Source organism: Natator depressus, chromosome 6 (assembly GCF_965152275.1).
Source record: "Natator depressus isolate rNatDep1 chromosome 6, rNatDep2.hap1, whole genome shotgun sequence".
NCBI classification, from domain to species: domain Eukaryota; kingdom Metazoa; phylum Chordata; order Testudines; family Cheloniidae; genus Natator; species Natator depressus.
In genome coordinates this window covers 122,212,081-122,238,244 of record NC_134239.1, presented here as the reverse complement: position 1 = coordinate 122,238,244, position 26,164 = coordinate 122,212,081, and the positions used below count along the sequence as shown (strand labels likewise).

At 45.5% G+C, this 26,164-nt stretch overlaps 1 protein-coding gene across 1 annotated transcript; it reads right to left on the bottom strand.

Moving 5' to 3' along the window:
• Positions 1–329: 329 nt before the first annotated feature.
• TBPL2 (TATA-box binding protein like 2) lies at positions 330–26,164 on the bottom strand. Its single transcript, XM_074957210.1, has 7 exons — positions 26,092–26,164; positions 17,297–17,715; positions 16,173–16,260; positions 14,543–14,634; positions 12,391–12,558; positions 8,623–8,717; positions 330–409 (listed from the first exon to the last, which is right to left on the bottom strand). Exons 1-7 carry the CDS (start codon positions 26,134–26,136, stop codon positions 330–332), a joined length of 987 nt encoding a protein of 328 aa, XP_074813311.1. The 5' UTR covers positions 26,137–26,164.

Below are 26,164 nucleotides of genomic sequence, written 5' to 3'. Positions count from 1 at the left end.
ATTGTACTGTAAAATATTTTATAGTGCAATAACGGTCCTAATTTACATTCCTGTTCAAAAGTAAATGTACTTTTGCTTATTGTGAATTCTTTAACAGAACTTGATACAATGACTGAACTCATTAGAAACATCAAGTTTTACAGCAAAATTGTTTCATGCTACTTACAAAAGTGTGCATCTATCTAGTCATAGTTTATAGTGTGTTCAAAATGGCTTTATATGCCTAGTAATCCACAATTCTGTATTTAGGTATTGGAATACTGTTACATTGGTTCTATGCATAAACATACAAACCTATATATTCCTCTTGATTTTTTTGGAAAGAACTTTTAAGATGCTTTCTTGAAACCCTTTAGAATAGGATAGATGTTTTCAAATGCCTCATAGATTTCAGAACGTTCTTTGGCACCTATTAAAAAACAGTTAAAAACAGTTTAAGAACTAAGACAATATTAAAGATGGCTCACAAGGTTGCATTCATTACCATTAAGTCAACACCAATAAGTACTAGTATAATAGCGAATAAAAGCATTTCCAAAGATGAGAAAAAACAAGGTTATTATTTAAATATCTTTCAGGGGCATAGCCAAAATTAGATAATTTAAGAAGCAAGATTCCTTTCCATGATACTATCCCCACCTTATATTATTAAAACAGTAGGTTTATTTTTAGCTTGTTCTCATCTTGAAAAAACAAAGCTAGATTAGTCAGTATCTGATCTTTCATTTTGGGTTCTTGCGGTAGAATACTGCTGTGATTTTTTGAGTTGCTTATACCATACTACATTTTTCAAAAGAGAGAATACAGTGCCCCCGGGAGATTTTTAAAATTCCCTGGAATTGTTTCTATTAGTTAGAATTAGTTTTAGTTTTTATAGACAAGTGTATGAATCCCATAATTTTTCAGATCAAATTTGGATGCAACGTCCCCGGCAATATTAGTTGTAGGACTGACTAATTAGTCAGCAATTAATGCTCAGTTATGTTATGAAACATTTAAAAGAACAGCCACAGTGGGTCAGACTAATGGTCCATCTAGCCCCGTATCTGGTCTTCCAACAGTGGCCAATGCCAGATGCTTCAAAGGGAATGAAAAGAATAGGTCAATTATCAAGTGATCCATCCCATTGTCCACTCCCAGCATCTGGCAGTCAGAGGCTTAGGGACCCCCAGAGCCTGAGGTTGTGTCCCTGACCATCTTGGCTAATAGCCATTGATGGACCTGTCATTCATGAATTTAATTTTTTTTTTAATCCAGTTATACTTTTGGCCTTCACAACGTCCCCTGGCAATGAGTTCCGCAGGTTGACTGCCAGGTGTGAAGAAGTACTTCCTTTTCTTTGTTTTAAACCTGCTGCCTACTAGTTTCATTGGATGACCTCTGGTTCTTGTGTTATGTGGAAGGGTAAATGCCACTTCCTTATTCACTTTCTCCATATTGTTCATGATTTTATAAACCTCTATCATATGCCCCCCTAGTTGTCTCTTTCCCAAGCCGAATAGTCCCAATCATTTTAATCTCTCCTTATACGGAAGCTGTTCCACACCCCTAATAATTTTTGTTGCCCGTCTCCGTACCTTTCCATTTCTAATATATCTGTTTTGAGACAGGGCAAGCAGAACGGCACTCACTATTCAAGGTGTGGGTATGCCATGTATTTATATACTGACATATTTTCTGTCTTATCTTTCCCTTTCCTAATGGTTCCTAACATTCTGAGCTTTTTTGATTGCCACTGCACAGTGAAAACATCTGCTCAGAGAACCATCCACAATGATTCCAAGATCTCTTCCATGAGTGTAACAGCTCATTTGTATCTCATCATTTTGTATGGATAGTTGGAAATGTGTTTTCCAGAGTGCATTACTTTGCATTTGTCAACATTTATGAGAATAATTTTAGGAAGAGACTGATCAAGGTAAGTCCAGTGTTGACAGGTTAATGGGACATGCTAGTTAGAGTCAAAAATGGAACAAAATAAGAGGGTAGGTGGGGTTAATCTCCTCTGGTTTTTCATTCCAGCACTCAGTATTATGAATATTGACCAGCAGCGTTTCCCAACTCTAGAGCATTTCTCCTGCCTCTCAGTGCCTTGATTAAGTTATTGTCTCTTGCATCATTCATATAAAATCATCCCAACGACATCCCCACAACCATGCTAACTTTTTAATTAACGAAACCATGGAGGCCAAGAACATTTGTTGCCGACATTAGTAACATTAGCATGGAGGAGCAACCAGCAAACACTAAAAATAAGCAATATGCACTGAAATGGACCTCTAGCCAGACTAAGACACGCCAACATGTGCACCTTGTCATAGAATCATAGAATATCAGGGTTGGAAGGGACCCCAGAAGGTCATCTAGTCCAACCCCCTGCTCGAAGCAGGACCAATTCCCAGTTAAATCATCCCAGCCAGGGCTTTGTCAAGCCTGACCTTAAAAACCTCTAAGGAAGGAGATTCTACCACCTCCCTAGGTAACGCATTCCAGTGTTTCACCACCCTCTTAGTGAAAAAGTTTTTCCTAATATCCAATCTAAACCTCCCCCATTGCAACTTGAGACCATTACTCCTCGTTCTGTCATCTGCTACCATTGAGAACAGTCTAGAGCCATCCTCTTTGGAACCCCCTTTCAGGTAGTTGAAAGCAGCTATCAAATCCCCCCTCATTCTTCTCTTCTGCAGACTAAACAATCCCAGCTCCCTCAGCCTCTCGTCATAAGTCATGTGCTCTAGACCCCTAATCATTTTTGTTGCCCTTCGCTGGACTCTCTCCAATTTATCCACATCCTTCTTGTAGTGTGGGGCCCAAAACTGGACACAGTACTCCAGATGAGGCCTCACCAGTGTCGAATAGAGGGGAACGATCACGTCCCTCGATCTGCTCGCTATGCCCCTACTTATACATCCCAAAATACCATTGGCCTTCTTGGCAACAAGGGCACACTGTTGACTCATATCCAGCTTCTCGTCCACTGTCACCCCTAGGTCCTTTTCTGCAGAACTGCTGCCTAGCCATTCGGTCCCTAGTCTGTAGCGGTGCATTGGATTCTTCCATCCTAAGTGCAGGACCCTGCACTTATCCTTATTGAACCTCATCAGATTTCTTTTGGCCCAATCCTCCAATTTGTCTAGGTCCTTCTGTATCCTATCCCTCCCCTCCAGCGTATCTACCACTCCTCCCAGTTTAGTATCATCCGCAAATTTGTTGAGAGTGCAATCCACACCATCCTCCAGATCATTTATGAAGATATTGAACAAAACCGGCCCCAGGACCGACCCCTGGGGCACACCACTTGACACCGGCTGCCAACTAGACATGGAGCCATTGATCACTACCCATTGAGCCCGACAATCTAGCCAGCTTTCTACCCACCTTATAGTGCATTCATCCAGCCCATACTTCCTTAACTTGCTGACAAGAATACTGTGGGAGACCGTGTCAAAAGCTTTGCTAAAGTCAAGAAACAATACATCCACTGCTTTCCCTTCATCCACAGAACCAGTAATCTCATCATAAAAGGCGATTAGATTAGTCAGGCATGACCTTCCCTTGGTGAACCCATGCTGACTGTTCCTGATCACTTTCCTCTCATGTAAGTGCTTCAGGATTGATTCTTTGAGGACCTGCTCCATGATTTTTCCAGGGACTGAGGTGAGGCTGACTGGCCTGTAGTTCCCAGGATCCTCCTTCTTCCCTTTTTTAAAGATTGGCACTACATTAGCCTTTTTCCAGTCATCCGGGACTTCCCCCATTCGCCACGAGTTTTCAAAGATAATGGCCAAGGGCTCTGCAATCACAGCCGCCAATTCCTTCAGCACTCTCGGATGCAACTCGTCCGGCCCCATGGACTTGTGCATGTCCAGCTTTTCTAAATAGTCCCTAACCACCTCTATCTCCACAGAGGGCTGGCCATCTCTTCCCCATTCTGTGATGCCCAGCGCAGCAGTCTGGGAGCTGACCTTGTTAGTGAAAACAGAGGCAAAAAAAGCATTGAGTACATTAGCTTTTTCCACATCCTCTGTCACTAGGTTGCCTCCCTCATTCAGTAAGGGGCCCACACTTTCCTTGGCTTTCTTCTTGTTGCCAACATACCTGAAGAAACCCTTCTTGTTACTCTTGACATCTCTTGCTAGCTGCAGCTCCAGGTGCGATTTGGCCCTCCTGATATCTTTCCTACATGCCCGAGCAATATTTTTATACTCTTCCCTGGTCATATGTCCAACCTTCCACTTCTTGTAAGCTTCTTTTTTATGTTTAAGATCCGCTAGGATTTCACCATTAAGCCAAGCTGGTCGCCTGCCATATTTACTATTCTTTCGACTCATCGGGATGGTTTGTCCCTGTAACCTCAACAGGGATTCCTTGAAATACAGCCAGCTCTCCTGGACTCCCTTCCCCTTCATGTTAGTCCCCCAGGGGATCCTGGCCATCTGTTCCCTGAGGGAGTCGAAGTCTGCTTTCCTGAAGTCCAGGGTCCGTATCCTGCTGCTTACCTTTCTTCCCTGCGTCAGGATCCTGAACTCAACCAACTCATGGTCACTGCCTCCCAGATTCCCATCCACTTTTGCTTCCCCCACTAATTCTACCCGGTTTGTGAGCAGCAGGTCAAGAAAAGCGCCCCCCCTAGTTGGCTCCCCTAGCACTTGCGCCAGGAAATTGTCCCCTACGCTTTCCAAAAACTTCCTGGATTGTCTATGCACCGCTGTATTGCTCTCCCAGCAGATATCAGGAAAATTAAAGTCACCCATGAGAATCAGGGCATGCGATCTAGTAGCTTCCGTGAGTTGCCGGAAGAAAGCCTCATCCACCTCATCCCCCTGGTCCGGTGGTCTATAGCAGACTCCCACCACTACATCACTCTTGTTGCACACACTTCTAAACTTAATCCAGAGACACTCAGGTTTTTCCACAGTTTCGTACCGGAGCTCTGAGCAGTCATACTGTCATGCTGGCAGACTAGGTGCCAGCTCATACCAAGGTCCCTCTCCCTCAACTGAATAATGACAAATACATAGGTGAGCCAGACTGATTTCAGCTGTGTGTTAGTAATTGTAAAATAGGTATAATTCTAAGAATGTGCTTAGTGTTTAGATTTTGAGTGCTTGTGAGTTGCTGCAGGCATTAATCTCACTTATAACATCCATATCCCATGTTGTAAGGAAGTATTTGAGCATTTGCATTGTAAGCCTTAGTAATGGCGTAAGTCACCAGACAGGAAAGAGATGAAAATGATCAGGGGGCTGGGGCACATGACTTATGAGGAGAGGTTGAGGGAACTGGGCTTGTTTAGTCTGCAGAAGAGAAGAATGAGGTGGGATTTGATAGTAGCTTTCAACTACCTGAAGGGGGGTTCCAAAGAGGATGGAGCTAGGCTGTTCTCGATGGTGGCAGATGACAGAACACGGAGCAATGGTCTCAAGTTGCAGTGAGGGCGGTCTAGGTTGGATATTAGGAAACACTATTTCACTAGGAGGGTGGTGAAGCACTGGAAGGCGTTACCTAGGGAGATGGTGGAATCTCCATCCTCAGAGGTTTTTAAGGCCCGGCTTGACAAAGCCCTGGCTGGGATGATTTAGTTGGTGTTGGTCCTGCCTTGAGTAGGGGGTTGGACTAGATGACCTCCTGAGGTCCCTTCCAACCCTAATCTTCAATGATTAACTAGTGTAAAATGCTGGTCTCCAACAGAAGCTGTTATGTCCTACCTGACAAGGAAGGCCCATTGACACTAGACAGACATTAAAGAGGACAAAAGAATTTACTCTCCCCCTCCACCCACAGGAAGATGAGTCTTGCAAGCGAATTCCTCCAATCAGCTGTGTTTGCAGCTCACAGGAAGCAGGGGCGGGGGAGAAGAGAAGAGAAAAGAGGGAAAATAAAAACCTCACAAAATGGAGGAAATGTATTTCATTGCTGCTTGGACTCTGGGGGCAAGGTTTCTAGGCATAAGCAAGAGATTCCCCAGCTGCTTAGCCAAGATTAGCCCTACAGGATATATAGAGCTTGCCCTACAGGATATACAGAAACTTACCTTCTGAAACTTAAGACTAATTTGTGGATGTTATGTTTACCTATAGTAACCTTGTTAAAAACTCTTATTTCAGTTTCCTATTAATAAATCTGTATACAGTTTATTATAGGATTGGCTACAAGCACTGTCTTTGGTGTGAGACCTAAGGTGTAAGCGACCTGTGTAAGTGACTGGGGTGCTGGAACAATTTTTATGGAGGGGGTGCTGATGAGGGAAGCCATGTATTTGGTGTTTGTTATTACTACTTCAAGCCAAGGAGTGCAGTCGTACCCCCAACACCCCTCATTCCAGCACCACTGTAAGTGCCTGGTCCTTTGGGACTGGAAGTAACCTGAACAATGCTGTGCTTCATGGTGTAAGGCAGGGGTCTCAAACTCAAATGACCCTGAGGGCCACATGAGGACTAGTACATTGGCCCGAGGGCTGCACCACTGACCCCCCCCCCCCAACTCCACCCCTTCTGTGAGGCCCTGCCCCACCCCGCCTACTCCCACCCCTTCCCTGCCCCCATTCCAACCCCTTCCCTGAAATCCCCACCCCAACTCCACCCCGTCCCTGCCCCCAGCAGGTACAGGAGGGGTGCAGGGTGTGGCAGGGGGCAGGAGGTCGGGGTGCAGGAGGGGGCTCAGGACGGGGTTTGGCTGCAGCAGGAGTTCGGGGGGCGGGTCCGGCCCAGTGCAAATAGGGGGGCAGGGCAGGCCACTTCCCGAAGCAGCAAAGGGGCAGGGAGGGAGCCTGCCCTGCCCCCGGTGCGCACTAGGCTGGATCCGCTCTGGGTAAATGATGTGGGGGGCAGGGAGCTGCAGCGAGCTGGCAGGCCACAGAAAATAACCCCACGGGCTGCGTGTTTGAGACTGCTGGTGTAAGGGGCCATCTACCACAAAGCCAGACTCGCCTAGGTGACAAGATAGGAGTACCCAAGGGGGCGGTCTGTGACTCCATGTTTAGGCTGTAACAGTGCCTGAGGAGTTTACACGGAGGCTATGTCGACAATAGCACTTTTGTTGCTCAAACTTGTCGCTCAGGGGTGTGAAGAAAAAAAGAAGACACCCCCCGACCAACATACACTGACAGAAGCGCCGGGGTGAACAGCACTATGTTGGTGGGAGATGCTTCTCCGCCGACATAACTACCACCGCTCATTGGGGGTGGTTTAATAATGCCAACAGGAGAGCTCTCTCCTGTTGGCATAGAGCGGCTACAGAGGATAGCTTACATCGGCGCAGCTGCACTGGTACAGCTGTGCCACTGTAAGGTCCAGTGTAGACATAGCTTAGATTTCACCAACTAATCATCAAAGTATTGAACACTCAGCCAATTTGAGGTTTGTGCCCTGGTTCTCAACAGTCTGCCTTGAGGTTGGTACTCATGCTCCTGAGTCACTGCAGGACAGCTTGATATACCTCAAACCTTTTTAGGTTCCCACTCCATCGAAAGATAAAACCCACAACACACACCCATTGACTCTGCTCCAAAATGTTATTTCATGATGTTTGGACCACCAGAAAATTCTTCTGGATCAGCCAGGGGACCATAGGAGCTCAGTAAGTCCTGTTTTAGAATTGCAGTAAGGCCCAGGTTTCAAAATGGGACTTACCTGAGCCCTTATGGGCCTGCTGTATGCCTCAGCAGAGGTGTGTTTTTTGTTGTGTGGTTTGTGGGTTGGTTTTTTTTTGTAGTTATGACATCCAAAAATGTATTCTGGAGGCACCAGTGGCGTGTAGATGGCCAGGATGACTTCATGGGACCTAAGGAGGAGGAGATGTTTTTAAGGTTTCTGTCCGGAATGCCCAGTTAATTGAGCTCATTCATAATTACGACTGGAAGATCCTTTGGGCAAAGGCATGCAATTTTTATTTGCCTTTAAAGTACCGTCTACACCTATGTTGGTACATTGGCACCATTCAGCCTGAGTGTCTGATAAAGATACGGTTTGCCTTTGTAGTCAAGTTGAATAAGGGGAAGTTTTCCCCAAGATGGTAAAGGTTCCAGAAAGAACGCTCAGAAGTGTTCACCCAGGAATTTTAATGTTTACTTACAGACGTGGATTCTAGGTTATTGACAAGTGCTCTGATTCATCATAGCACTTAAAATTAAGTGCTTTTCTGAATGAGGGCCAAGATTAGGACAGACACCTTCCTTTCCCATTGACAGCTACTATGCTAATGATAAAAAAAAAATTCTAATAGAGGAGGGAAAGCATGACCAGGTTTTGTTGCAATAAGATTTTGAGTTCCCTGAAAGTATCAGATTACAAATAGGCTTCTAGTTGTGGTGGTTATTAAAATAGCATGCTGATGTATTTGATACCTTGACACAAGTGGAGAATTAAAAAAACCCCCACAGGATGCATAAGTTTAGTAACATGTAGGATTTCTTTTGAGTGGTTATTCGAACTCCTGTGGAGCGTTCTAATAGTACATAACTATGGTACTTTTGTATCCTCAACGTTTTGCTGAAAGGGATGCCTCTAGATTTTGCCAGCCAGTAGTGTTTGCACTATGCAGGAAACATCAGCTTAGCTTAAAAATGTCATCCTACTATACAGAATGCTCCGAGTTACTGCTGTACATAAAGAGACCACTTACCAGTCAGTACAACTTTTCCAGACACGAAGATAAGCAACACAATCCTTGGTTTGACCATCCTATAAATAAGGCCAGGAAATAGTTCTGGTTCATAACTGTTCAAAGAAACGAAAGGGAAAAGGGTTAGGAGCACTGCGTGGCAATTTGATTTTTACTACTAGTTTATTTCATGAAATATAAACTGCTCCTTTATGTTAGAATTGTGTTAGTTGATCCAATGGTTTTGATTGTCTATGATTAGATCCCTGACTAAGTAGCCCAATTTTCAAATGTCCTGAGCACCCATAGCTCCTAATGAAGCCTTGTAGCATCTCTTACCTCCTTGCAGCCAGTAAGGACTGTGGATACTCAGCACCTTTAAGATCTGGGCCACTTTCAAATGTGAGTAACTAAAGGTAGGTTCCTGAGTAAGTGCTGGCATTACTGTCTTAGAACAGTCCAAGGAAGGATTCTTGGGGACAACACAGAAAGCTTCAGTTACAAATGATTTATAAAAATACAGCAAATAAGGAGATAACCAAGTAGTTCTACAATACACACTAAGCCAAGATGGCCCAAGATAATGAGACATAGGGAATTAAGACTAATTCAAACAGAGGCCCAATTTGAACTTTTAAATTTCTGTTGCATTCAAGCCTTTTTCCAAGCATCCTGTGGTGTCCTTTGTGGTGACTAAATTTTGAACAAATGCACGTTAAACATGCTAAGTCAGTCACCTAGCCATGAGGTTACACACGTTAACTTGAAACAGTCCAGAGCATAGATCATAACCTTGTACAAGAATATGCATACAAGAAGTTTTCACTTGGGCATTGTCCACCAATAGGAAGTGTTTGCTTCACTATTTCTCACTCCACTTAGGATTAGGCTACCTACCTAGGCACATTATCCCTCTGTGTATACAAATCCCATCACACCAGAGGTTTTAAGACTAGCTTAGTAAGACCGGTTCAGGCCGCTGGAGCTTGATCTACACCATGACTCCACATGGCTTTAAAGAGTTGGTTCAGCTGAACCAACTATGAGATTGGTTAGAATTGGAGGAAGTTTCTCCATTCGTTACAGACCTGGTCCATGGGACCAAAACCTCACCATGACGAGATATGCCACACGGCAGCGGCAAGTGCTAACATGAGACTAGTCCAGTATTATCTTGGATATGAAGATTGTTCAATCTTACTGAACACCTCTGGCATGTCAAAATTCTTTGTACACAGCAAGTACGCTGCAACAGCATTGGATACAGGGCTGGCTTTAGGTTTTTTGCTGCCCGAAGCAAAATATTTGCCACCCCAATCTCTGAGAACGCAACTGCCCGAGCAAAGAAAAAAAAGGGTGGACAGAATGCCACCCCTGGAATTGTGTCACCCCAAACACGTGCTTGCTTTGCTGGTGCCTAGAGCCAGTCCTGAGTGGATATTGCCATTATCTTGCCATGTATGCTCCCCAATCAGCAGGAAAGCGGTTTCAAGAGAAGCATTTCTCTAACAGTGAGCAAAGGAACCAACAATCATAGAATCATCAGACTGGAAGGGACCTTGAGAGGGCATCTAATCCAGTCCCCTGCGCTCATGGCAGGACTAAGTATTATCTAGACCAGTGGCTCTCAACCTTTCCAGACTACTGAACCCCTTTCAGGAGTCTGATTTGTCTTGTGTACTCCCAAGTTTCACTTCACTTAAAAACTACTTGTTTACAAACATCAGACATAAAAATCAAGAGAGTGTCCCAGTGCACACTATTACTGAAAAATTGCTTGCTTTCTCATTTTTGCCATACAATTATAATGTAAATCAACTGGAATATAAATACTGTACTTACATTTCAGTGTATAGTACAGGGGTGGCCAAAATTACTGACCCACCAAGTCGCATACGACAAATCTTTAGAGGTTCGGGAGCTGGAGCGCACCTATCGGGGCTCCAGCTTTGCAGGGAGGGAGGTCTTGGGGCGTCAGCCCAGAGACCACTGTTCCCTCTAAGTTGTGCACGCGCGCACACAGATCCTAAACCCCATGCACACGGCGAAACACTGCGTGCTCAAAAATTTGCACAGAAGAAATTTTTTGCGCACACGGCCTGCCAAAAATTAGAGGAAACATTGCCTGAGGCCTTGCTGGGCAGAAGCCAGAGGTGATGCACTGGGGGGCACATGGAGTCACATGTCCCCCCTGATTTTTGCCAGGGTTTGCTGACCCTGCTCGGTCACATGATGCCACCGGGCCCCCCTCCTGCTGGAGCCGGCAAGCTGGGGGCTGCGGCCCCGGGGAGAGGCAGTGGCAAGCAACTGGGGGAGCCACTGCTTTTGCTGCTGTCTCTCCCTGTGGTGCTAAAGCAGCAGCCCCTCCCTGCAGCTCCCAGCTGTTTGCCGCTGCCTCTCCACACCAAACAAACACCTGGGAGCTGCAGGGAGGGGCCCGAGGGTAATGGGCGGGGGAGGGGTGGGGGGAGAGAAGGACTCAAGCCGTTGGGGCTCAAAATTTAAAATTGTGCGCCCCCCCCCACCCTCAGCAGGCACCAGTCATCTCTGGCAGAAACCCTGAGCACTACCCTCCACCCAGGCTGGTGGGCCAGCGGTGCTGGAATAATTTGTACAGTGGGGATGCTGAGAGCCATTGAACCAAACTGCGAACCCTGCCTATGATGGAAACCACTTCAAGCCAGGGGGTGCGCTAGCACCCCTCGTTCCAGCACCTATGGGTAGGCAGAGAATGGGGGAGGGCATGGAGGCTCCACGAGCTGCACTTTAACAGTAAAAAAGCCGCATGCGGCTTGCAAGCTGCAGTTTGGCTACCCCGGTATGGTACCTAGAGCAGTATAAACAAGTCATTGTCTGTATGATATTTTAGTTTGTACTGACTTCGCTAGTGTTTTTTATGTAGCCTGTTGTATAACTAGGGAAATATCTAGATGAGTTGATGTACCCCGGAAGACCCCTGCGTACCCCGATGGGTACTTGTACCCCTGGTTGAGAGCCACTGATCTAGACCATCCCTGACAGGTGTTTGTCCAACCTGCTCTTAAAAATCTCCAACGATGGAGATTCCACCACCTCCCTGGGCAATTTATTCCAGTGCTGAACCACCCTGACAGTCAGGAAGTCTATTTACACTTAGATTTACTACTCTCCTGTCCTTCATTTTAACTGGATCGAATATATATCAAAATTAGTCCAGAAAAAAACCCCTCTAGCAGGGCAAAGCATGCTGGTAACACTTTGAGAAAACCAAAGACAGAAGATACAATGTTGAATATTTTAGTACCGTATTCCTACGGCAAGAGAACTGCCAAGCACAACACTTCACTCCCTGAAGATACTCAGGAGCGTACTTTTAAATAGCCAGCCACTAACTCCCTGAGTTAGTCACTCTCGCAGAACTGTGAACGCTCCTGCCAACATCAATCGTGCTGGCGCACAAGCCATATTGACTTTTCCCACATGAGAAACAAACATGCTGCGGAAGGTTTATCAATAGGCGTTACTGCAAAAGACAATCAAAATGTTATGGGTTTAGTCTAGTGTTTGTGAAACAGACGATCGATGCCACAGGGATAGTGGGAGCAGCAGACCAAGGGTATGCCATGGCATTTAATAGCTCATTGGGATGGAGTACACACCTTACCATGCTAGCACAGCATCAACATTTCTTCTCTTATGTTCGTCCTTTTACACATGAATTCATCCTTACGTGTTATTCATAATTGAGCCCTCCCTACAATAGGAGCCTGGTACCTCTCTCTGCCAGTCACCACCCCCTTGCCCACATACCTACTGAATTGCTGATGAGTTAGAACCAATCCTTCCAGCCTGATGGGGAACCTCACATCACAACTGCCCACCATATTCTGTATTTTGAAGTCCAGGAACTTGGCAGGGAACCCAAGCTTCTGCACCACACGTGCGTACTTCCTAGCTGCAAGCCGGGACTGCTCTTCGCTGCAGGGAGCACAGAGATGGAAACAGGAATTTGAGATCTAATGGTTTCTGGATGTACAGCCTTATCCTGAAATTTAAATTAAAAAACCCCACACCCTGTTGGCTGTAGTCACGTTCTGGCTTTAATCAATCCCATCTTGTTTATAGGAGAGTTTGGTGTTCTCAGTTCAGAGAGCGGGCCAGACTCAAGATTCTGAACAGGTCCAGCAGCCTTATGGTCCAGCAGCTGGACTTTACATGGGTGTTTGTTTTAAGTGCCACAAACATTGTGTGTTGCAACCAGTTCCTACAGATTCAGGAATGGGATCAGAGGTAAAAAGGAAGGTCTTGCATTGCTGCAGCACTAGGTTATATGGAGGGCCCTACCAAATTCATGGTCCATTTTTGTCAATTTCACAGTCAGAGAATTTAAAAAATCGTAAATGTCGTGACTTCAGCTATTTAAATCTGAAATGTCACGGTGTTGTAATTGTAGGGGTCCTGACCCAAAAAAAGGAGTCGTGGGAGGGTTGCAAAGGTTATTGTAAGGGAGGTTCTGCTACCCTGACTTCTGCGCTGCTGCTGATGGCAGCGCTGCCTTCAGAGCTGGGCAGCTGGAGAGCGGCGGCGGCTGCTGGCCAGGAGCCCGGCTCTGAAGGCGGAGCCAGAAGTAAGGATGGCCCGGTGTGCTATTGTTGCCCTTATTTCTGCCTGCAGAGCTGGGCCCCCAGTCAGCAGCCACCACTCTCCGGCTGCCCAGCTCTGAAGTCAGCAGCGCAGAAGTAAGGGTGGCATGTTATGGTATTGCCACCCTTAATTCTGTGCGGCTGCTGCTGCTGGTGGGGCACTGCCTTCAGAGCTGGGCGCCCGGCCGCCAGCCGCCGCTCTCTGGCCACCCAGTTCTGAAGTCACTGCAGTAAAAAATATAAAGACTGGTCATTTGCGGAAAACGCTAATCCAATCCGTTTGCTGAAATTCTATTAATGACAAAGTACATATTTGTGTTTTTTAAATAAAGGCTTTAATACTTAACGTGAAGTGAGGGATAATAGACAAATATTTTTCTAACATGAGTTAAAGGATTTTTTGCATTGTTTAGCAAGATTTGTTTTATTCTTGTAGCAGTAAAAATGTTGGCTGGAACTCCATTTCTATCCACACATATTAACTAACTTTTTAAAAGCAGCATTGCGGGGGGGCGGGGGGGGAGATTCGGTCTCTCTTGGGGGATTTGCGGGTGGGAGCAGGATTAAAAATGCAAGAAACAATGTGGGAGTGGATGGGAGTGCGCATGGTGGGGTGGGAGCGGATTTAAAAAACAGTTCCGTGCAGGACTCCACTGTATGCCACTCCGATTCCCCTGTGCAGGAGGAACAGTCAGTTGGCCATTTAAGCCAGTTTCCCCATCTCTGTGCCCAATAAGATGATCTGGCCCAATAGGATTAGGAAGCCCTCCGGGAAACTAATCCAGCACCTTGATGGTTAGAGATATTAGAGGGTGTAAGTTAGGAGCTAGAGTTTAAAGTAGGAAACAGCAATGCTTGTTCTGAAGTAAGACCCAGCAATTCCCCTCAGGAAAGAATGGGATCACAAGGTGGGGGCTTAAGGACCAAGAGCATGAACTACAGAGGGCAAGGATTCAAAAAACAGGCAGAATATTTGTGCTATGAGAGCACCTCAGCTAGACTTGAGTACATCTACTTAGAGACACTAGACAGCAACACAGGGTACATTGAGGCAATGTTTGGAACGAGTGGGAAATTGAAGTTACTCAGTATTAGTGATTTTCTATGAATAGTGGCTCAGCTCAATTTATAGTTCAGAACAGCAGTGTGCAGTTTAACAATTACGAGAGCTCCCGTTACCGACAGGTAGACATGTTCAGTGACAACTCCCCGTCTTTTTGGTCTTGGGATGTTGCATTTTATGGAACAGGTCGGTAATTCCACAATTTGTGCCAGAATGTCATTTGCTGTTAGAGCCAGACAGAAGAAACGTTTCCTACCTTTTTGCTCCCGTGCAGACCATTTTGCCGGAACTGAATATAAGGGCTGTTGTTCTTGGTTCTCTGATTCTCATTATCACAGCAGCAAACCTCTAGAGATTAAAAGTCAAACAAGAATACTAGTGGCGTCCTGGCTCATGACTGGGGCTCTGGGTATTACAGTAATACAAATAAGAATACTATCTTGGCACCAACTTGACACAAGCTTGGTTACAGGTTTCATAGTAAATAATACAAGCTTTAAAAAGGTTTTTTTTGTTTTTTAAACCTTCCCATTTTATCAAAGACAGCTCCAAACATTGCTCTGAAAACTACAAGTGCTGTTATGCTTAATTCTTTGTTGTGGTGCACACTTGGTAATAAGTATGTTATTTACTTAAGTATCCTTTCCTCCAAATTAAGGTCTCCGTTCTGAAACTTCAGGGGAAAACATTGCTATAAATCTGCTCTCTTATCTATATGTGTAATTTAACATCACAAAGAAATGCTTTAGATCCCAAATCATTAGGACTACATGTATATGGGCTGCTGTAGTAGAAAGTGATGCAAAAAGCATTTTTGATCCCAATAGGAAAGTCTCATCCCTCAGTGCTTAGCCCACAGTGAATTACGCTAAACGGGAACAAAAGTATTTATATTCTGGAACAAGTGTGTCCACACATGGAGTTGTTCCTGATCATCGAGCCCTTTATTGGGAAGTGGAGTCTCTACTCATGATTGCAATAGGGGAAAAGCAGGGGTGCTGGAACAATTTTTACAGTGGGGTTGCTGAGAGCCTTTGAATCAAACTGTAAACCCTGTATATAATGGAAACCACTTCAAGTCACCCCCTGCACCCTTAGTTCCAGCACTATGGGGAAAAGAGCTGTTTTCAGTGCTATAACTACTATCAAACATACTGTACCATTTTAAGAAATCCATGCCTGAGACTGTCATGTGTTTATTTAGCTCTGAAAAGTACAACTTGAAGAAGCAGCCTCAAGGGACCTGTAAACCGCCAGCCTGTCCCCTCAGCCAGAAAGGAGTGACAACACCCGCCACAGGCCAGTTCAGGCCTTGAGCTTTGTTTCTTCCACATTAACTAGCATAGCACATCAGTCATCCCTTTCCCCCACAACCTGGGGTCTCCTGCAGGGACCTACGCATTTCCACGATACAAGCCACTCGTCTGACAGTTCTGCCCTGCTCCAGGGCCCCACTGGAGCTCCTCTTTGACCCGAGTGCTTCCTGCCAGAGCCTGCATGATTCTAGCAGCTCTCCCCCCACCTAACCCATTTGCTGACTTTTAGACTCAACTTGATCCCTAGCTCATCAGTGGCAGGTGAAGCCAGACCTTCAGTTCCCTTTAAAAGGCCAGGCATCCTGTGGCAGGATCATTCCATAAATGCTTTATTCAGCACATAGCAAGACAGAACTGCAAGGATATGAAAAAAGGTGACAAAGCTGTTTGACCTTCACGGAATATATCAGAGTCTGCAAAAGCTTTTCCTCACTTGAATTCAACTCATTTATTTTTTAACGAACTGAGAGTGCTAGTAAATAAGGGGCAATCAGGTGATTAAAGAGTGTAAATTAGAATCCCGGGCCTTCAAATATAAAACCGCAATGAAATAGTTCTTTAAAATCTCACCTTTGGATTATATTCTGCATTTCTGGCATGCAGAGCTATATTCTTCAGATCTAGTTTACAAGCCAAGTTTACAGTGGACACTATATTCCTGAAGAAATAAGAAAGCGGATACATGATTTTAGAAAACCATAGCTCAAAGTGATCTATTTAAAAAAAAAAAGACATAGTTTGAAATCATGATACATTTAATTGTTACCTTCTATTACTTTCCTGACCATTCAGTTACTAGTCCACGCCAAAATCATATTTAGCAAATTATTCGGTGAAAGTCAATAATATAAGTGGTCCAATGCCAAAAGCTATGAAAGATTTTAAGATGAAGTTCTAAAAAGTGGCCGACTGCTGCAACCACTGAATATGCTAGTTTTTCCTCCAGTACTACAGCAGTATAGGCTTGTGTGTCTTTCACCTAAGAACGTTGACAGAGTTACTGTTGCACTCTGAAAGTAGTCAGTGAACTACCCTCACGTCCCCCTGGCCTAGAGAGCCTAATAGGATAGAACAGTCTGGCTGCTACAGAGGTCAGGATTCTTTCTGCTTCTGCAGCTGTGCCCTTTCCTTCCCCACACCACTGCTGGGGTCACAGAGAGACTATTTCAGCTCCGTCAATAGAGCACCGCAGCAGTTAGACCAAACAGGATCGTCACCAGCCAGCTAGTGGCTGCACTGTAGACCCCTATGGTGACAATAGGTACCGAACACTTGTCTGGCTAAAGGGGTCCTACTTCAAGTACTGTCACTTTGACTCCTGCAGTCTAGTGTGTCAGCAGTGGCTGAGGGCCCTTGGAAATTTAACTAAAATTATAATGTGGTTTTCTTGACAGGAGTTTGCACAGCAGAGGAGGGTTGCAGCTCCTTCAGAGGCAGGAGTTATGCACAGCGCACGTGATGAGGTCATTTGGGTCTTCCCAATGCTAAGCCAAGGACACAACTTGCATGGAGACCACATGACCTCTTTTGCCTAGAGAAGCTTTCACTACTGAAGCCTGAACCACACTTGACCTGTTTGTTTATGAACTATTTATATTTCTACAATTAGTTCCCTTTCCATTTTAGTCTTTAGCCTTCCTTCATGTACATGGTACCACCTTCCCCCCCACACCTCTAGGCTTAAGTTTACTTACTGTAACTGAGGAACGATGCCAGAGCTTTCTGAAACGGGTGTCATTGGGGTGATAGGGGTCATAGGTGTCAAAGGGGGACAGGCACCAGATGTTTCAGGTGAGGGCTGAGTTGCGTCTGCATAGCTCAGTTGTGACAAATTGCTGTCATTTAAGAACCCACTGTCCTGCTCTGCTGACTGTGACGTGTATTGCTCTCTTTGCATTTCATGGCCATCTTCTGAACGAGTTTGTTCTCCATTTTCTTGGTTAAGATCATCTGGAAGAAAGCTGAGATCCACAGAAGAGAAGTCTGTAGAAAGTTCTTTGGATTGGTCAAGATGAGAACCGAATGATGCACTTTGAGCTGCTTGAATCGGCAGGTCTGTGTCAAAAGGGCTCATGGGAGTATACAGTTGAGGACCAGCTGATGAAAGGTCATCCTTCATTTAAAAGAAAAAAAGATTACAGCAATTTTTTTTAGAAGACAAGATCCCATTTACTTCAAATGACAGTGCTCGAGAAATGCATTTTCCATTCAATCAATCCAAATTAGATATTCCTCCCCATCACGACTCCATTATCACACTGAGCACTTTCAAGTTAAAATGTGAAAGTCTGTCAAAAATAGCTTCACAGGCTCATACTTGAGTGACTTCAGTCCCTCTCCTCTCGCTGATGTCAGTGTGTAAGATCCAGAGGTTTTCCCAAACGGTTTCATTATTACACAAGCTAGATCGAGCTGTACCATAACACCAATAGGTCAGCATTCATGAACTGTGTGAGATGGCCAGAGGAAGACATTTATTTTATTGTGAAGACAAAAGATTTAAGGCTGTAAAGCACTCACTGGACAGCAGCCTTTCAAAATTTCAACCCCCCCGCCCCACAAACAGCTTCTCCAATGGATTTAAACTTGAGAAGAGTTCTCGGATGGCAAGTTAAATCACTGCAGCATGGGTGTTATACGTGAATAGCAATAAGCATATGACTTATTTAATTCAGAAGCATTTCTCCACGTACAACGCCTCAGTCACAGGAAGAGCAAAACTTCCTGCCCACAATGAAGGAAACAAATGGCTAAAGAATGTTGTTGTTGTTTTTATAAATACCATTTTCTTGCAACATGGTACCTAGATGAACTTGCTACTCTGCGCCGCTAGGGCATGATCCAAAGCCCACTGGAAGGGCTCCCATTGACTGCAGTTGGGCACTGGATTGGACCCTTATTTAAGGATTGAGCAAATCTAGGAGTCCCACATAAACTAGTGAATGAGCATCCAAACAGCATCTCAAACAAAGCCCGGATTAGTAAAATAATGAAAAATACAACTGGCACTTGTCTTTAGTACCTTGCCTATTACACAGGTTAGTTTGCATGGGCCAGGTAAATTGCTTTACTTCTCTAGTGCAAGTCAATTTTACTTAGACTTTACTGACTGTTAGGGTGACCACATTTCCCTATGTGGAATACGGGACATCTGATAAAATTACTCATATTCAAGCAAGTTCAAAGGCAATCAAAACTATGCTGTACAAACATTCAAATTAACGTTAAGTTGACTGAGCCCATTAAAAAGAAATACTACGTGGTTGGATTCTTTTTTTTAAACCTTCTTATCTTTAAGACTTTAGGGCTCACACTGGGAGGGGTGACACCCTCCCAACCCACCCCAAGAGAGGTGACACACACACACCTGTACCCCTCTCTCACAGTGTGTGTGTCTGAGCGTGTGTGTGTGTCTGAGCGGCCTACCCTCCCTGCCCGGTGCTCTCTGCCTCCAGGCCTAGCTAGGCCCCCAGGACAGACCTGCCTCTCCTGGTATCTGGCACCGCATCTTCCTGAGGCAATGTGTGTGTGTGTGGGGGGGGGGCACACAGGGTCACATTGGCTCCCCTCCCGCAAATTTCTGCCAGGAATCAGATTCACACCAGAATGTGGCCAGCAGCAGCCTTTCGGCACTGTGCAGGAGGGGAGGGAAGGGACAGGAGCTGCTTCCAGCCGCAGGGGAGCAGGAGGGGGGCAGGGAGGGATGACCTGGCCCATGTCTTTGCAGAGTGTTGAAAGGCAGCTAACACCTCCAGGCTGCTGCTGCTGGCCACGGACATAACCCAGCCACCTCCTGTCCCCCGCCCCCCAGCTACAGTGTGGGCAGGAAGGGGTTAAGCGCTAAGGATGCATTGTGCACCAGGGCCAGGGAACTGCAGGGGCTTCAGCGAACCAGCCAGAGAGGTGGCTCAGCAGGGGATGGTGCCTAGGGGAAGGAGCAGCCCCATGCTCCTTGGTGGCAGGACCCGGGTGGAAGGGGGTGCTGCTATGGAGCCTGCAGGTTCAGGGTGGGAACAGGCTGCAAATCGCTTCCCCCACTCCACTCCAGAGCTGGCACACAGTGGGGACTGTGCTGAGCCCAGCAGTGGGAGCAGCCTGGCCCCATGTGCTGCAGCTTTTCCCCGCCACCAGCCTTGCACCCTCCCCCCATCATCTGCCACTGGACCCCCCGCCCCATGCCCTCCTCACTGCTGGTGGGCGGACGCCTGGCAAGCAGGGATCCAGCCAGCAGCAGGATCCACTGGTATTGATGGTAGGGGGAGGCATTTTTAAGAACGAGTTAGGACACCTGCAGGGGGGTTTAAATAGTGGACTGTCCCGTTAAAAAAATGGGACATCCGGTCACCCTACTTCCTGTGTAAGTTTTAGGAGTTCAGTGATAGAAACTCCTATACTACTAGCTGAATACTTGAGGTTTGGCTCGAAGTTTTAAAGCTAATCCCTGTGGAGTGCTGAAATAACGTCTTTCCTCAGCATCATTTCAGTTACACACATTTGGTAACTGACCCTAGGCAAGGGTCTGTATATGTCCCACACAGCCTTTGTTTATTGAACTGTAAGGACATATCGAGTCCAGTAGATGGCAGGCTTGACCTTTTAACTGATCAAAGGGAACCACTCAGTGTCTTTTCACCTGTTCAAACTTCCAGACTTGCTCGTGATCAGGGGTCTAAGGAAACAAGGACATGGATTTTCATAGGTGCCAAGCACCCACCACAGCGCAAGCGGAAGTCAGAGGGGCCTGCAGCTTCTCAGCACTTAGGAAAACCAGGCCGAACATGTGCTAAGCCCTGCAAGCACCCATAAAAATAAGTGAACTGATCTTCCAATAAGGTGCTCTTCCTCGACGCTTCTCACGAGGCTTTCTTTAGACAGATGTTTAAATGTCTATTAGAGCTGATCAACTTATTAAAAATAAATTAAGTGAAAACTGGCTTTTTTTTTACTGAACTAAAAATGGTCAAAAATTCTAATTTTGGTCAAAATGTTCTGATTTTTGGACTGGGTTTCTTTACAAATCTTTTCTAGTTTTTTTGATATGTCTGGGGTTTTTCCCCAAAAGTTTTTTCACAGTTTCTCCACGGAAGACAATTGGCATTTTTTCACCAGCTCTAGTCTCCATTCAGCAGACATAATAATAATCTAGGAATCCATCTTCAGGTTTTCCCTGAACAGCTCACAACTGAATAGAGAAGTGAATTGGCTTGTGTATCACTTCACTCTGTTACACGGTACTTGATAGACTCCACTGGCCACATATTTGAATCTATGACTAATTTATGAGAAATAAATGCCTTAATACTACCATATCTAACATTCTTCTTTAGATCAAGTGGTAAAGGCCGACAGCATTTCCTAACCACAAATTCCTGAGTTTTAGCCCTGTTCTTGATCACCATTTGTTTGGCTTGGCGTCACAAATGTATAATGCCTTATAATATTAAAAAAAGGCAAGAGTTTGGGGAGGAATTTAAACCCTCTTGCTTCAGCATGTAAACAGCTTCTAGTTAATGAGGGCTAGGAACCCACTTTCTCCCGGGGCAAATTATTAAATAACAGCCTTCTGCACCATCCTCTGAAACAGCTAATATTAGCAATTGTGGGAGACAGACAATACTGATTGACTGGACCAGTGATCTGATCCAATATGACACATCCTGCAGAATAACTTATGCACTTTGAATGTCAATGGGACTTACTCATTCAAGTCATTTAGACCCTTTTTTGGAAATTTTACTCGATCAAAAAAGTAGACAGTTGCCCCTTATTAGCTTGGCAGGTACAAGCAGGACCTGTGACACACTCATGAAAGGTGCCACGGAACTATTTTTAGAGCTTTATGAATATTTAGGGCTCAGTACAGTGTACCTAGGACTGTCCTTTAGAGAGAAAAATCCCAATTCAGGTTCTGCACAAAGAGTTTGACAACTCATGCAAAAGTCTAGGTATTATTACACCGTTCCTTTTGCACTCTGTATCTGAGGTCCTGCCTTAAAGCAACAGAGACCAGCTGTATTTAACACACCTTAGCATCATGGACTTGGGCGGCATGCAAACTATCTGAAAGTGATAAAACATAAGCAGGCATTTACACAGGAGAACCCCTAGCGGGTTTGACATTCGTGTCTCTTAATTTAAAATACATATTGTTTCATATTAACTAGGGGGAGGGGAAGTCTTAGATTGCTACAACACACTAAGCAGGCACTATAAAGAGGACTCTGAAAACAGAAAGGTAGCTTCTACAAAAGGACTGACACACACTGCAGTAAGATTGCATTCTTTCGTCATTCCAGCTAGAAGTCTGTGAAAAATCCCAGAATTAGTCACACAAAGAAATACCTGCTTACTAGTGGAACAAGTCTGTGTCTCCACAAAAGTGAACAAACAATTTCCTGGTTACTTGCTTCTAACATTCAGGCCCACCCCCCAAATGGGATAAAGTTGTGCCGAAAATGACATACTGCCAGACAAAATGAGCCCCAGAAATTAGACAGCACCATACCTCTTAACCCAGTTATTCCTCTTAACCTAGTTATGTGGCAGTTCATGAATACCACCACAGCTGCTGCTTGTTGGAGGGGAGAAAGCAACACACTGAACTTCCACCTTCTCTGCGTGTATATATATATAATCTTCTTACTATATGTTCCATTCTATGCATCCGATGAAGTGGGCTGTAGCCCACAAAAGCTTATGCTCTAATAAATTTGTTAGTCTCTAAGGTGCCACAAGTCCTCCTGTTCTTTTTACACTGAACTTTATTTGCAATGCTCTTTACTTCTCTATAGAGGGCATGGGAGACTTTCAGCTCCCCCATAAGGTGAATTAAAGCAGACACTCTCAGAATAAAGTCAGTCCATCTGAGGCTTAGATCAGGGGTTCTCAAACTGGGGGTCACGAGGTTATTACGCCGGGGGGAGGGGGTCACGAGCTGTCAGCCTCCTTGCCAAACCCCGCTTTGCCTCCAGCATTTATAATGGTGTTAAATATATTTAAAAAGTGTTTTTAATTTATAAGGGGGGGGGTATTGCACTCAGAGGTTTGCTATGTGAAAGGGGTCACTAGTACAAAAGTTTGAGAACCTGGCTTAGATGGATGAGAGAAGTTGGTGGAATGTGAGAACCAGGGGGAAGAATTAAGCAGCTTTTTTAAGGGGGGTGGGTAGGAGACAGAGACAGGGGCACCAGAAAATAATGGGGTAAAATAAAAGGAAAGCAATTTAATGAGAAAGAATTTCACTCTTTGAATCTGCTTAAGGAAAGAAGATTGAAAATTAAAGATGTATTAAATAGAAAGCTGGCTTGTGGTGGGGAAGCGGGGAGACAGACTGAAAGCACAGGAAAAGACAACCCATGCTGTGGAATAGAAGAGGGAAAAGCAACACAAGACAAGTTTTATACTTAACTGGCTGCCAAGTGTTACCAATGTACTCTAGGTTAGCTGACTTGATCGATGATGGTCTCTGCCATCAGCAGTGTACGTTTGGAGGGTTTCCCATTGCCTCCCTGAAGAAATGAAAACTTGGCACCTATACCCTGTCCGAGAGGTCACTACAATTTAAGTCAGTTCATTGGTAGTAGAGGGATATTGTCCATGTACAGTGTAATTGGGACAAGACTGATTTAGACCTCAGATTGGGAGTGGGTTTTTTTTTTTTTTAAAGCCACAATATACCCCAAACAATTGCTGCTGTGAGTTTATCATTTGTATTGTAGCAGTACCACCCACAGGCCAAAAATCAAGATCAGGTCCCAGATGTTAGGCACTGTTCAGACACACAGGAAGATTTGGTTCATGCGCCAGAAAGTTCACAGGATAAAGCCCCCAACTCTGCAAATGGACCTCTGCACCTGGGCAGACACTTATGATTTAAAAGGGGTTCTGCACAGGCATGAGGGGTCCCAGGGCGCAGGGGTTCAGGGTGCAGGGGTTCAAACTGCATGGATCAGTGTGAGGATTGAGGACTAGCTTAAGCCAAGACAATGAATTAGTGAGAAACAATAGAAGGAGGAATGAGCAACAACAGAAGACATTACATGGAGTAGATATATGCCCAGCTCTGTGATTCGAGGCCATTTAGTTTTTCCTCCTCCAGTTAAGAGCACCTACTGGTCTGCTCCCTACCCATTATCTATGGCCATAGTTACTTCATTTAGAGGGTTAGATTTAGGTCCTTTCCACATTACAATGAGGTGTCTGTCCAAAAGCCACTTGCCAGAAGTGGGAGGGCTATTATAACAATGGATGAACAGGTTTCAGAGTAGCAGCCTTTGATAAATATAAAGGGAAGGGTAAACACCTTTAAATCCCTCCTAACCAGAGGAAAAACCCTTTCACCTGTAAAGGGTTAAGAAGCTAAGATAACCTCGCTGGCACCTGACCAAAATGACCAATGAGAAGTCAAGATACTTTCAAAGCGGGGGCAGGAAACAAAGGGTTCTCTGTCTGTGTGATGCTTTTTCCAGGATCAGAGCAGGAATGCAGGTCAGAACTCCTGTTAAGAGTTAATAAGCAATCTGGTTAGATATGCGTTAGATTCTGTTTTGTTTAAATGGCTGATAAAATAACTTGTGCTGAATGGAATGTATATTCCTGTTTTTGTGTCTTTTTGTAACTTAAGGTTTAGCCTAGAGGGATTCTCTATGTTTTGAATCTGATTACCCTGTAAGGTATTTACCATCCTGATTTTACAGAGGTGATTCTTTTACTTTCATTAAAATTCTTCTTTTAAGAACCTGATTGCTTTTTCCTTGTTCTTAAGATCCATGGGTTTGGGTCTGTGTTCACCTATGCAAATTGGTGAGGATTTTTATCAAGCCTTCCCCAGGAAAGGAGGCTTGGGGAGATTTCAGGGGGAAAGATGTTTCCAAGCGGGCTCTTTCCCTGTTATTTTTTTTAGATGCTTGGTGGTGGCAGCAATAAGGTCCAGGGACAAAAGGTAAAAATAGTTTGTACCTTGGGGAAGTTTTAACCTAAGCTGGTAAAAATAAGCTTAGGGGGTTTTTCATGCAGGTCCCCACATCTGTACCCTAGAGTTCAGAGTGGGGAAAGAACCTTGACACAGCTGTGTTAGTCTGTATCCGCAAAAAGAAAAGGAGTACTTGTGGCACCTTAGAGACTAACAAATTTAATTGAGCATAAGCTTTCTTGAGCTACAGCTCACTTCATCAGATGCATGCAGTGGAAAATACAGTGGGGAGATTTACATACACAGAGAACATGAAACAATGGGTGTTACCATACACACTGTAATGAGTGATCACTTAAGGTGAGCTATTATCAGCAGGAGAGCCTGGGGGGGGGGGGGGAACCTTTTGTACCGATAATCAAGTAATGGAAATGGCCCACCTTGAATATCACTACAAAAGGTTCCCCACCCCACCCCACTCTCCTGCTGGTAATAGCTCACCTTACCTGATCACTCTTGTTACAGTGTGTATGGTAACACCCATTGTTTCATGTTTTGTGTATATAAATCTCCCCACTGTATTTTCTGAACCTTTGCAGGCACCAGTACAAAAATGGAACCTGCCCCTCTGCTTCGTTAGCACAGGCCCGTCTCAATCTACTACCAGAACAGAGCTCAGTTCTTCAGGAGAGCTTTTTAACACAGTCCGTGCTGCAGCCCAGACAGGTCCTTAAAAACCTGCAGAGCCCTGTGACAGTGCATAAGACTTCAAAAGGGCCTCTCTCCTCCTAAAGGGATTTCTTAGATGTTTTCCACCTGTTCAGTCCCACAGGTGTTAGTGGTGATGAGAGGCCTCCTGGGGGCCCCAGCACTTCGATGAGACCTAGGCAGAATTAGAGGACAAGGGATTAAGACACTAGCTGCTCCTCTGTCCTAGGGCTCTTGTTCCACAGTCAGGAAATCTTAAAGAAGAGCCTTTGGGAACAGAGAAGGTCAGAGTGAATCTCACTCATTCGTTTTCATTGTTGGAGCTGACTGAAGCCCAGAGAGGAGCTGGAGACAGTCAAAGGCCCCGATCCTACAATGGGATTATTTGTAGCTGTAGGTTGGCATTGTTACCTAGGAGCCCCAGTCACAGGGCAGCGTGCTAGGCGCTGTACAAACAGAACAGACAGGCCCTGCCCTGCCCTGAGGAGAATGCTCTGGGCAGGCCCCAGCTGGCCCGGGCAGCCCCACCGCCAACACAGGGGCAGCCCCCTAGGTCCCCTGACAGGCTCAGGAGGGAAGGGCAAAGGGCTCCAAAGCCACAGCCCCCACCCCCCAGATGCTGCCGCCCTAGGGCAAGGAGACCCTGCAGTGGCTCAGTGCCAGCTAGGGGGGTCAGCCCAGCCCCTGGGTGCTCCAGGGAGCCTGGAGAGGAGACAGATGGGGGGGGGAATAGCGTAGCCGTTTCTCAGCCAGCTCGGGGGGGGGAGCAGCAGCAGGGCCCCCCCACAGCCAGGGCGCCCAGCAGCAGCTGGCTGCGGTACCGGGCTCAGCCGCGGCTCTAGCGGGGACGTGGGGCCGGAGCGCACCCACCTGGCCCGGGCTCTGGTCCCAGTAGTTCTCCAGCGAGGGCTCCATGCGGGGCCGAAGCGGGCAGCGTCCTGCC

Bases quoted from the DNA above. Each gene is read 5' to 3' on its own strand.
- TBPL2 (XM_074957210.1), bottom strand. From the start codon at position 26,136: ATGGAGCCCTCGCTGGAGAACTACTGGGACCAGAGCCCGGGCCAG. The intron at 14,635-16,172 runs GTGAGATTTTAA...TTTAATCTCTAG, and splicing joins ATGCAGAATATAATCCAAAG to AGGTTTGCTGCTGTGATAAT. The intron at 8,718-12,390 runs GTATGTGGGCAA...TTCTTTGAACAG, and splicing joins ACTCATCAGCAATTCAGTAG to TTATGAACCAGAACTATTTC.